This window comes from Pristis pectinata, chromosome 5, assembly GCF_009764475.1.
Source record: "Pristis pectinata isolate sPriPec2 chromosome 5, sPriPec2.1.pri, whole genome shotgun sequence".
NCBI classification, from domain to species: domain Eukaryota; kingdom Metazoa; phylum Chordata; class Chondrichthyes; order Rhinopristiformes; family Pristidae; genus Pristis; species Pristis pectinata.
In genome coordinates this window covers 66,050,740-66,064,191 of record NC_067409.1, presented here as the reverse complement: position 1 = coordinate 66,064,191, position 13,452 = coordinate 66,050,740, and the positions used below count along the sequence as shown (strand labels likewise).

Here is a 13,452-nt window from a genome sequence, read left to right as displayed (position 1 = left end):
AGATAAGACAAGAGAAAATGGAAGGATACACAGAGATGTGAAGGAACAAAGTGACCTTTGAGAACATGTCCATTTAGCCTCAAAGGTAGCAGGACAGTTTAGTAAGGTGGTTAAGAGGATGAATGGAATGCTTTTCTTTACTAGTTATGGAACATATGAGCAGGGAGGTTTAGATGCTGCCTGGGATGCAGAGCATGCCTTATGAAAGCAGGCTGAGGGAACTCGGCCTTTTCTCCTTGGAGAGACAGAGAATGAGGGGGAACCTGATAGAGGTGTATAAGATCATGAGTGGTATTGATAGGGTAGATAGTCAGAGGCTTTTCCCCAGGGCTGAATTGGTGGCCACAAGAGGACATAGGTTTAAGGTGCTGGGGAGTAGATATAGAGGAGATGTCAGGGGTAAGTTTTTTACTCAGAGAGTGGTGAGTGCATGGAATGGGCTGCCAGAAATTGTGGTGGAGGCTGATACGAAAGGGTCTTTCAAGAGACTGTTAGGTAGGTATGTGGAGCTGAGTAAAATAGAGGGCTATGGGTAAGCCTAGTAATTTCTAGGGTAGGGACATGTTCGGCACAGCTTTATGGGCCAAAAGGCCTGAATTGTGCTGTAATTGTTCTATGTTATGCAAAAACCGTATACAACAACTGTATACAACACTAGTATATAATAATAGTACCACTTACAGTCCTGGTCACCTCATTACAGAAACAGTGTGATTGTACTGGATTAGGGGGAGAGAGGAGATCTATGAGGATGTTGTGAGGACTCCAAATTGAAGTTATGAGGAAAAATTGCAATAGGTTCTGGTTTTCTTTAGAAGAGAGGAGTCTGAGGGGCTCTGTAATTGAAGTGTATGAAATTGGTAGGGGGACAAGATAGAGTATCCTTAGCAGGGAGATCAAAAGTCAATGAGGATAGATTGAAATTGATGGAATTAGAGATCAGATGAGGAAACATATTTTCATGCCGAGGGTACAGGGAATCTTGAGCTCACTGCATAAAAGGGTGGTAGAAGTAGAAACACTCACTGCATTTAAAAAAATGTTTGACGTGTGCTTGAAGTTCTGTGATCTGGAGGGCTAAAGACCTTGTGCTGGTAGATGGGATTAGGCTGGATAGCTCTTTTTCAACTGATACGCAGACGATAGACTGAATTGACCCCCTTCTGTAGCTTAAATTTTCTATGATTCTGACACTATTATTTCTTCTTAACTCCACAGAATTGATTTTATAAGAGCTATAGTCTTATTCCATTAAAGGTATCAATCATCAATCAGTAACTTTTACAGTCTGGAGTTATTAATTTATTTTTCTCATAAACATATGCCTGTCTGGATGCAGTAGTAAACATTCTTCACAAGAAGTAACCATCACAAAAATATGCTTTTGAAAGGTGATCACTTAGGAATTTAGGTGCATCTAAAACCAATTTTTGATTTTTGACTTTTCCTGCTCTATAGTACAGACACAGGCGTATTTCTTTTTTGTATTCTTTATTCACAAATCTTTGTTGAAGGAAGGTATTTTAAGGTAAGTACTTTCAAAATTATTTCTTCAGGTTGATGTTTTCACTCTCCTTAATGCTCAATCAAAAGAAAATCTTTAAATTCTTGTTTGGAAAACTATTTCAGTAAGATGGAAGATCTCATTAATTTTGTAGCATCCATGTTACATAAATAAGGGTGAGTAAGAGGAATTAGTTGAATTTAGACTCACTAAGAAACATATCATTTCCAAGGAGACTACACGTTCAGTTGGCTAAATAAATCCAAACATCATGCACAACTTGCAAATGCACAGTGACTAGTTTTGTCAAATTGCCTTCCCTCAAAAATCAAGTATTTTATATCTTATTGGTTATTATTAACATTAGAAATTGAAAAGGAAAGATCAGGGTAGTTTAGTTAATGAAGTGATGGAGTTAAGAATTCTTGTTGACCAAACACATCTTCAAAGCTGCTGATTATGGTGAACATTTGTGAAGACCAGGTCCTTTGAGAGTTGTGCAGCTGCTGCTAGTTGCTTATCTACAGGTTGGCTGCAAATATCATCTCCACGCTGAAACTGATTGTTGAGATTGGAGTGCTACTGGTTCTGGAGTGAAGGTGACAGAGTTTGAATGTTCTTCTGTTATGTCCTGTATATTAACTCCACTCCAGCAGGAAACTCATGGGTATTGACACAAAGTGCAATGATGAGGAAAATTGAGGAATTGATGCAATGATACATCCTTCCTTGACCCAGTCTCAGCTGGGATTGTATTTGTGGTGGATTGGTCATTGAGGATCACGGCTTGCTTGTTGTCAGGGAGCAGATGGAGGAGGGTAACGAATTGGTATGAATCTTGAGAAGGACTCTTCATGGTTCTTCACAGCCAACCTGTAACTGTGCACACATTTGGATGCTGAGTTGTAAGCTAAGATAGATAACTTCAATGATGTATTTGTTGAATCTCATGCTAAGCATCTGTAAGGCAAAGGACATTCACCACCCTGTCTATCCCCAAACCAAAACACCACCACAAAGAGACCTTAAAAAATATTGGTTTGATAGAAAAGAAATTGGTTTGGCAGTCATATTCATATTCCTAACTATTGATGTCAGGATCAGGTCTTGCTTGTTAATTGTATTACGGTTGATAATATTATTGACAGGATATTCAGATACAATAGGTGCTAGTTGAGCATGGACCAAGGCTGCACTACATAGTGGTAAAACAGTTCTGGGATTCTCAGGAAGTACAAAGTGTTGAATTCAAAATCTGGTCATCAGGAGGGGGCTAAACGTTGAGAAAGAATTCTTATGAAGTAACATCCATGAAAAGAATTTGTGGAGAATAAATGAAATTTCAAAAAAAAACACGGCAGGCGGATTACAGGAAATAACCAAATTAGAAATTCTATCCTGATACAGTTTACTGGAAAAAATTTCAACAGTATTCGAGAAGTATACTGAAGAGAAGTTTTTTTTTAATTTCAAAAATAAATGTTATTCATAAAAAATATACAAGAAATATGAAAAACAATGCATGGCTTTCTTTAAATTCACAGTGTTGTCCAGTCTATAAATGCATAGTGTTATCAGGTCAATACATTTGTAGTGTTAGCACATTCTACATACAAAGCACCATTGCTATTCAAATGGCCTCTTTAGATGATACAACATCAGGTGTTTGAAAGACCTGTACGCAGGACCCAGCCCCTCGAATATCTAGTGGCAGCAGGACAATAGACTGCAATCCCCACAAAGATTTTGCATTGGCTGCATCCAGCTTCATTGCATCCCTTAGCACCCAGGCTGCTGCATTCCCTAATGGAAATCTCATTGTACTGGAAGGCCAACAAGTTTCAGGCAGACCAAAATGCATCTTTCACTGAATTGATGATCTTCCAGCAGCACTTGTTGTTTGCTTTGGTAACAGCCCGTAGACAAGGACCCCTGTATTGTTTTCCAGACTTTCTTTGCAAATCCACAGTTCACAAAGAGGTGGACAACCGTCTCATCCTCTTTGCAGCCATCTCAAGAGCAGCATGCGCTGCAGGTGAGACACCAACTTTGTAGGAAACATCTGGCGGGGAGGGCCCTTCTCACTGCCAGCCAAGTGAAAAGATTTCAATTACCTCATATAACTTGCAGCAGGTTTCTATGCAATTTTTACCTTGCATATTAGTGGACAGAACCTAGAGCAATCCATGACTTTAGGTAACATATTTGTTAATTTGAGAAGTATCAATTCAGTTAGTGGATTTGGACCTGACTTATGGTGATGCCAGCATATTGAAACAAATCCAGAAATGATCTTCAATCACAAAAAAGTTACTATAATCTATAATACCATAATACTAATTTAATCATTTTTTTAAAAATTGAGTTTAAGATTCTACATTGCAGTGAACCTTTCAACCGTTCAACAAACCTGTTTTGATAAGTTATTTTTCCCGTGTAAGTGTATAAAAAGATATTCTACAAATAACCATTTGAGAAGAATATCATTTTGTTTGGAATAATTATCATCACTGGAAGCAAACAGGGGCTCTATTACTTATGCTGAAAACCATAGTGCAAATTTAAATCCTTTCTATGGCAACTATTACAAATACCCTAAATGTAAGCTACACCTGAGAAGTCAGAAACAAATGCGAAAATGCCATTACTGTCCTCGAGCCTGCTGCACTTTTCAATAAGATCGTGCAGATCTATATCTTAATCCTGCCTTGGGTTGCATAATGTCTTATCCTTACAAAAATCTATCAATCTCAGTCCTGAAATTTTCAATTAAAAACTTCCATTATCTTTTACGTGAAGAAGTATAGCCCCACAAATGTTCTACTCAGCTTTTTCAACTTTCACCTTTTACAAGGTTGCCTGAACCTTTGTGAAATCAGAATGCCTCCAGCAATACTGTCATCTTACTGTTCCATACATACTGTAAATATTGTCACCCAATAAGCAAGATTTCATGATAAAGATAATAGTAGGACTAATGAGGTCCACCGTCAATATCAGAAATCAGACATCAATATCCAATGAAATAAAAACAGAAAATGCTGTAAAAACTCAGCATGTCAGACAGCATCAGTGGAAAGAGAAGTAGTTGACGTTTTAGGTCCAAGACCTGAAACAAGATGGTCTAGGTAGTAAAGAAGCTCAAACCTTATCCAATGGCCATGCCTGTGCAGTTAAACACATAAATCTAGAAACTGTGGGCCTCCAAAAGCTGTGTAATAAACAATTTATGTACATTGTTCAAGTTCAAGTTTTTTGAAGAGGTAACCAAACAGGTAGATGAGGGTAGGGTAGTGGATGTTGTCTATTTGGACTTTAGCAAGGCCTTCGATAAGCTCCTGCACGTTAGGCTGGACTGGAAGATTAGGTTACATGAAATCCAGGGAGAGCTGGTATGGTGGATTCAAACTTGGCTCAAAGGTAGGAAGCAGAGGGTGTTGGTTGAAGGTTGTTTCTCGGAATGGAGGCCTGTGATTAGTGGTGTGCCGCAGGGGTCGGTGTTGAGACGTTTGTTATTTGTTATTTATATAAATGATTTGGATGCAAATGCACAAGGCTTGATCAGTAAGTTTGCAGATGACACAAAATTAGGAGGTGGTGTTGATAGTGAAGAAGGTTATTGTAGATTACAGGGGGGTCTTGATCAGTTAGGGAAGTGGGCTGAGGAGTGACAAATGGATTTCAATACAGATAAGGGTGAGGTGATGCATTTTGGAAAGTCAAACCAGTGTAAGATTTGTACTATGAATGATAGGGAACTAGGGGGTGTAATGGAACAGAGGGACCTAGGAATACAAGTGCATAGTTCATTGAAAGCAGTGTCACAATTAGACAGCGTGGTGAAAAAGGTGTTCAGCATGCTGGCCTTCATCATTCAGGGCATTGAGTATTGGAGTTCGGACATTATGTTGCAGTTGTATAAGTTGTTGGTGAGGCCACATTTGGAGTATTTTGCACAGCTTTGGTCTCCCTGTTACAGGAAGGATGTGGTTAAACTGGAAAGACTGCAGCAAAGATTTACGAGGATGTTGCCAGGACTAGAGGGCCTGAGTTATAGGGAGAGGTTGGCCAGGCTAGGTCTTTATTCCTTGGAGTGTAGGAGGATAAGGGGTGATCTTATAGAGGTTTATAAAATCATGAGGGGCATAGATAAGGTGGATGGTCGCAGTCTTTTCCCCAGGATAGAGGAGTTCAAAACCAGGGGGCACAGATTTAGGGTGAGGGGGGAAAGATTTCAAAGGGACTTGGGGGGCAACTTTTTCACACAGAGGGTGGTGAGTATATGAAATGAGCAGTCAGAGGAAGTTGTTGTGGCAGATACAATAGTATCATTTAAGAAGCACTTGGATAGGTACATACAGGAGAGGGGCGTAGAGGGATATGGGCTGAACGCAGGAAATTGGGACTAGCTGGGTGGGCACCACGGTTGGCATGGACTCATGGGGCCAAAGGCCCTGTATCTATGCTTTATGACTCTATTGAGTAAAGGGAGAACTGAAAAGAACTCAAAACTTGCCCATTCCAATCCAATTTAGTAGCTTGTAAAGTATTAATTTCTGCCAAGCAATCTGTTGGACGCTATGAATTTGCCTCATTGATTTTGAATACTGCAAGAATATTTTTTAAAATTAAAACAAATAATATTACGTCTACTTTTAGTATCTCTGTTAATCCAAACATCCTTTTCATTTCTTTATTTAACTTTCATTAGTTCAGGACTTCCTGAATGCCTGTTCATTAATCGTTCTTCAATCCAATTAGTTAAGAAGATACACGATTTCTTGTTCATACAGGTCCTAACTACACTGCAGAAAATCCAGCCCTTTTTGTCCCTTTAATTTACTGTGCAAAACTCTGCATCAGATCTATAGGCATTTGTAAATGGAATGAATGGCTAAGTCTGTCCAGCCCAACAGCCCAAAAGTTACTTACAATGCTTTATTATGGTAAAACCCATCAGCACTTGCCATTATTACTGTGTAATGCTGCCTACAGCTGCTAGGATCCATGCATGCATGCTTATCCACATGAAAATCCTGAAATAATAGGCTAATATTCCACAGGGTAGACCCACACAATCAACATAGACTCTAACAGGAACATTTCATGCACTGTTCATGGTGTGAAAACCATCAAAAATGCTAAGCATTGTTCGGTGAGAAATATCTCAGTTTTTAATAGTACACATAATTATTGCTGAACAGAACTCAAAGGCTTGTGGGCAATTTTCTTGTGTTATTTTCTTCATTTCCTCATAATTCCATACATTTATTTTAAATAGAAATAATGTTCTCTATTTTTAATGTTTCAGCTAGATACCTTATATTACGTGTACCCATATGTTTTTGTTTTTGCAAGATGAGTGAAATGTTAATTATAATCTGTGCAAGTATTTTCCTTCTGTATTGTCTGGAATTCTTCTGTCTGATTGGCTGCTCAGCCTGCTTGATGGCTGCACTATTCCTGGATGCCACACATAGCCTGTAGAGTGTACCAGAAAGCTAGGGTCATCAGAATAGGGAAAAGTGACAATACTGGAGTCTTTGCAGAATTTTTTTTTCAAGATTAGTTGTCTGTCCCTTTGCCACTGACTGTAAAATCTGGTCCATTATGTTAATTTTCTACCATTGCCAGTTGGCAAACAAATTTCTGTTAATGTTATAAAATCTTGTGACATAATTGCTTTGAATGTCCAGGGTGGTTATTCAGTATTGCAATATCCTATTTTATTGCTTATATATATAGTTATTCCTTCTCCCATTTTGTTTTGTTCAAGCTGATACCCCATTCCTTTAACCCACTCTTTTTCCTGTTTATAACTGATGGATTTGATCATATCCTTGCATCCATTTTATCCTTTTCACAAATTAGCCCTTTTGCAAACCTCCTTTATGTTGTAGAAGAACCTATTCTACTTCTAACTTCTGTTTTTCCTCATTGCCTTTTATTTTCTCAGCCACTATTCCTTCCTAAAGTTGCTAATTGTACTGTTCTGATCTGGGCTTTGGGCGGCACGGTAGTGTAGTGGTTAGCGCGACTCTATTACAGCGCCAGTGATCGGGGTTTGATTCCCGTCGCTGTCTGTAAGGAGTTTGTACGTTCTCCCGTGTCTGCGTGGGTTTCCTCCAGGTGCTCCGGTTTCCTCCCACATTCCAAAGACGTACGGGTAGGTTAGTTTAGGTTTGAAATGGGCGACGCGGATTTGTTAGGCCAAAAGGGCCTGTTACCATGCTGTAAATAAATTTTTTTTTAAATTTAAAAAAAAATTTAAAAACCTCAATGACCTAATCATTTACAAACTAAGTGTTCATCTGATTAATGTTTAGAATAAGCAGCAATATAAGAAGCACTTGGTACCCATGATTTCATTAACAAAGCATTTGAACAATTTAGGGAGTGAGATTGATGTGACCAAAATTTATTTTGGTTTATATTTATGGTTCTAAAATTGATCTTAAATCTGCAGTAGATCACATCTAATACTTAATACTATCTTGTTAAATTCAGGAATTAAAATGATTTGACATTTTCTTAAGAGGTCTTCAATACGTCATTAACCATGATAGGGGAGAACAAGGAGATTACAGCTTCCATAGCACACATCCTTCCGAAACAGACTGACATGTTTATTTAGACCGCTGATCTCTGCTTTTGGCAGCTCAGTTTCTCATGCTAATGGAGCCAAAATCTATGGAAAAATAGTTGAGATCAGCAGACAGGTTTAGTCAACTCCAATGAAATCGGAGTACACAGAAATCATTCAGCAAATCTGTAGAGAGAAAGCAAGTTGGGTTTAAACCTAAAACATTAACCCTGACATGCTTCTCCATAAATTTATTTCAGATTTCTAGCTTCTGCATTTTTTTTGCAGCTTAGCTTCAGGAAGTACTGCAAAGGCCATGTGGCATGACCATAAATAGATTGTAGATATATATTATATTTTGTTTTTGGGAACTAGCTCATACTGGTTCTTATGATTCCAGTGGATTTTTCCATTACATAAATATATATTATTAAATCACATTTTATATTAAAATTATATAAATGAAACTCAACAAGAATTATACTATAAACAGCTTCAAGTATCATAAATCTCTGCTTAGATCATTATCCCAATATGGATATGCAGACATACAAATATAATAACACTACAGAATTGGTCTTATTTGTTGAAAGTACATGTAATTGGATTTTGCTAGGTTTGCTGATAATGCGTATCTTAATGTGGCTTCTATGCTGCTATTTTGCCATTCTCAAAAGTAACCAATGTGACAAATTTTCTTTTACAAGGCTTCTTCATTTTTTAAATCACAATTCAATATTGCAACAAAACCTCTGTGTAAAAAATATCCACCATGCTTAACCGTGAGATACTAGTATTGCTAAATGTATGAACAACCTATTATTATTTAATCCATATGTATTTACAATATTGTGCTTGAATTTATAGGTTACTGAAAACACATTTTTTCCTCTCACCCTTTAGTACCCATTCTATAATATAAGCATCTATTTATGTACTTTTGAGTTTTCTCCAATGTTTTTGTCTCTACTGTCCTACACCGCATCTTGTTCCAAGAAGTTGACAATCTTTAAATAAAAGTTCTTATTTAATATCTATTTTATATGACATTTTTGTCCATTTATATTAGGAATTATATTGCTTGTTCCTTCTTTCCTACCTGTTTCAGAAGTAATACTCTGGGTTTACCTAATTTATACTGTTAACTCTTCTGCGTGTTTCGGAGACACACCCTCCCCCTCCCTCTTTCCCACCCCATAACTTTGCTTCTAGGCTGCAGAACTGAACTTTTCCCTCTATCCCTTGTGTATTTGAGAACAACCTGGTTATTCTTTTCTTTTAGCTACTCCACCATGATACTGCCCTACATATTAGGCTGATGTAATTGTTAAATTGACGTGGCCCAGAATAATAAATTTTCCTCAATCTGCCTTCCTTACCAGGTTTGCCCTATATGTGACTCCAGACACAGACCAATCTGGTTCACTCCTAAATGCCCAGCAAACCATTTAGTTGTACCATAACCTCAAATGTTAAAGTAGAAAAAGATTAAAATCTGCTAGACCACATAGTATTGACTAAGGCACCAAGATCAGAAATGGCAAAATCACTGTCAGTGCAGTTGACTTCACAAAGTCTTCCTCACAAATATTTGGGGACTGGTGTCTAAATTGTGAGACCTGCCCCAAAGACAAGTCAAGCAATAGCTTGACATTTTCATCTATACAAACAACATGCCAGACTCTTCCATCATAATCTCTGGGTATGTTCTCTCTCACTGCCAGGAGGGACCCACTAGAGGGAGCAACACATTGTTACACAGGTGGGAAGGAGTCACTCTGTGAGTTCTCAACATTGACTCTAGACACCCCATGAGGTCTCATGGAATCAGGTGAAACATGGGCCAAGAAAACTCTTCCTGATTGTTTTCCTACCACCTTACCCCAGGTAATGAATCGGTGCCCTTCCATATTTGAATAACTCTTGGGAGAAGCAGTGAAAGGAGAAATGGCAGAGAATTTACTCTGGGTGGAGGACTTATGCTTGCTAGCTGAATCCTGAAAGGCAGAGCTTCTAACATGCGTCTTCAATGATAAAAGTGACCACTGTGCAGTCCCAGTGGAGACAAAATTTCACCTTCCCACCAAGGACATCATCCTGCTGTATGCATTAGAATTGTGCTAAATAAGATAGACTTCAGAACAAAACTGGGCATCCATGATGTGCTGTGGATCACTAGGAGCAGAAATATACCCCACCACAATCTTTTAACTCATGGCCCACATATCCCTCTTTCAAGTCAGGGGATCAACCTGGCTCATTGAGGAGAACAGAAGGTCATGCTAGGCACAGCACTAGTGTTTGCTAGAAATAAGGAGGCAACTTGGTGAAACTGCAATATAGGACTACATACTAAACACCAAAAACAGCATGGAGTAGACAGAGCTACATGATTCAAAAAAAAACAACAGATAACAACTCTGCAGTCTTTCTACATTTTGTTATGAATGGTGACAGGAGAAGGAAGCTTTTTTCATTGATGGAAGGGACCAGTATATGAGTGCTAAAGGGAAGACTGAAAGGTTTACAGTCATGTTCATCTTGAAGTGGCAAATGTGTGGTCCCTCAGGGGCTTGACAGGATGAAGGCAGAGTCGATACTTCCCCTGGCCAGAGTGTCTAGAACCAGGAATCATATTCTAAAAGGAAGGGGTCAACCCTTCAGAACAGAACTGTGAAGAAATGTCATCACCCACTGGGGAATGAATCTTTGGTATTCACTGCCCACTGAGCTTTAGTTACTGATTATATTCCAGACTGAGATTGATGGATCTTTAGAAACGAGGGGAATCGAGGAATATCGGTATTATTGCAGGACAGTGATACTGAGGTAGAAGATCAGGCATGATTCTTATTGAATGCTGGAGCTGGCATGAGGGGATGAAATGTATACCCTGCTTCTATTTCATATGTTCATCTTGGCTTCAGGCTGAGATCCTCACCGTTACAGAAGACAGTCTTAAGCCAATTCAGTTATCTTGGCACGATATCAAGAAACAGCTGAGAGCACAGGACACAGCAAGAGCTGTGGACATCCTGATTGTAAGTCCAGAACTCACTGTACCTCTAGCCAGGGTCATCCAGTAACTTGGAACATTAGCGGTACTAAACAATGTGGAAAATTGCTCAGGTACATCCTGTTCAGAAAAAACAGGACAAATCCACTTTGGTTAATTACCTCCCAATCAATCCACTCTCACTCACCAACAAAGTGATGGAAACTGTTCTCGACAGTGCTATCAAGTGGCACTTACTCACCAATAACTTACCCACTCATGTCCAGTTTGAGATTTGCCAGGACCACTCAGCTCCAGATCTTATCGAAGTCTTGATCCAAACATGGACCAAAGAGTTTAGTTTCAGAGGTGAGGTGAGAGTGATTGCACTTACATCAAGGCAACACGGGACAGGGCGAACAAGAGCTCTGGTTAAAATTAAAATCAATGGGCGCCAAATGGAAAACAATGGTTGGAGTCACGTCTACCACAAATAAGATGGTTGTGATTGTAAGAGATCAATCATCCCAGCTTCAAGACATCACTGCAGGACATTCTCAGGGTAGTGCCCAAGGACTAATTATCTTCAACTACTTCATCAATGAACTTGCTTCCATCATATGGGTGGAAGTGGAGCTGTCCACTGATGATTGTACAAGATTCAATTTCATTCACAACTCAGAAAATGAAGCAGCCCATGCCTGCCGGGAGTAAGACCTATTCAACGTTCAGGCATGAACTGACAAGCGGACAATTACGTGCCACAGAAGTGTCAGATAATGACCCTCTCTATACTGAGCAACTCCAACTACCTCACCTTGACGTTTACCGGTATTACCATTGTTGAGTCTCCAATAATCTGGGAGTCACCAGTGATCAGAAATTCAACTGGACCAGCCACAAAAAAATACTGTGGCTACACGAGCAAGTCAGAGGTTGGTTATCCTGTGGTGAATAACTCATCTCATTTCATCCAAAAGTCTTTCCCTCATCTGAGAGGCACAAGTCAGGAGTATGGCGGAATACTCTCCACTTGCCTGGATGTTTGAACAGCTCTCAAGAACCTTGACACCATCCAGGAAAGAGCAGCCCATTCGATTGGTATCCCATCCACTACCCTAAACATTCATTACCCTATCACCAGCATATTGTGTATGCCATCTACAATATGCACTGCATTACCCACCCTGGCTACTGTGACTGCACCTCCCAAGCCTGCAACATCTGCTACCAAGAAGGGCATCAGAGGCATGGGAACACCACCACATGAAGGGCCCCACCATCATGATTGATCCTTCATTGTCACTGCTATCAAACCTTGGAACATCCGACTAAACAGGGCTTTCTCCAGAAGGACTGCAGCAGTTCAAGAAGGTGGCTCACCCCAACCTTCTGAGGGGTGATTATGGACAGACAATAAATGCTTGTCTTCCAACAATGCCCAAATCCTGAAAATGAATAAATAAATAACTATTATTAGCCCTTTTAATTCCTTTTTTATTTTGTCTAGATTTTGAAATTACTTTAAGGTTCTTGGTTTCAATAATTATTCAGCTCTGTTCACTGTATTATTGTGATGAATAAGCTTTTGAACCAATGAACAACTGGCAGCACATGGCTGCAACTGGGGGAACCTTGGTAGTGGTGCCAGGCAGTCATGTTGTGGACAGGCTGCAGATGGGGGCTTGGAATAGTTGATTCATGGCATCCAACAAGAATGGAGCCCTAGAAAGTGGGGGAGGGGAGATTGTTGGGTGGCAAAGTTGTCAGTTGCTTGGAGTGACGGATCATTATTTCGCTTCCTTAATATATGCTTCCCTGGTCCTACTGCAGCTAATGCCAGCCGTATTTTAATATTGCACCAATTCATCTTTGATAACTACATAGAAACATCAAAATAACTTTTTTGCTTGTCTTGTTTTCATGTACAGGACATCCCAGATAACCTAAGCAATGGAATGCCACAAATTGTGCAGAATGGGAGACCAATTTGATCAAAAGAATACTTCATAGTAAAGAACTTTACTGCAATTTAATTCTGCATGAGGAATGTGATATTTTTGCATATCCTGTATTTATTAATACCAAAATCTGGAGTTCAGGTTTGCCCAAGACCAACAGATGAACACCAGCCAGTACTCATTGCAATAGAATGGCACTACATCCACAAGGAGGCTGTGAAGGAAAATTAAGTGCTGAGCTTTCAGGAAAAAAATTAGAAGATCCAAAAGAGCTAGGTATGCCTCAGTTAAGAAACTTCTTGAGAAAAATCAAGCTTTAAGAAATAGTACTAAACAAACTTTCCCAGAAGCATGCAAGAATCAATTATCCTCAGCTTTCAAAGAAAGCACTTGAATAGAAAGATCATTG

The 13,452-nt window shown here is 39.2% G+C and overlaps 1 protein-coding gene across 1 annotated transcript in view; it reads left to right on the top strand.

The window, feature by feature from the left end:
* LOC127570969 (transmembrane protein 196) overlaps nucleotides 1–13,076 on the top strand; it is a 28,450-nt gene extending 15,374 nt beyond the window's left edge. Inside the window, exons 4-5 of the mRNA XM_052016937.1 lie at nucleotides 11,015–11,128; nucleotides 13,014–13,076. Coding sequence (XP_051872897.1) covers nucleotides 11,015–11,128; nucleotides 13,014–13,076 — 177 coding nt within the window. The remainder of the gene's footprint in view (nucleotides 1–11,014; nucleotides 11,129–13,013) is intronic.
* The last annotated feature ends 376 nt before the right edge of the window (nucleotides 13,077–13,452 follow it).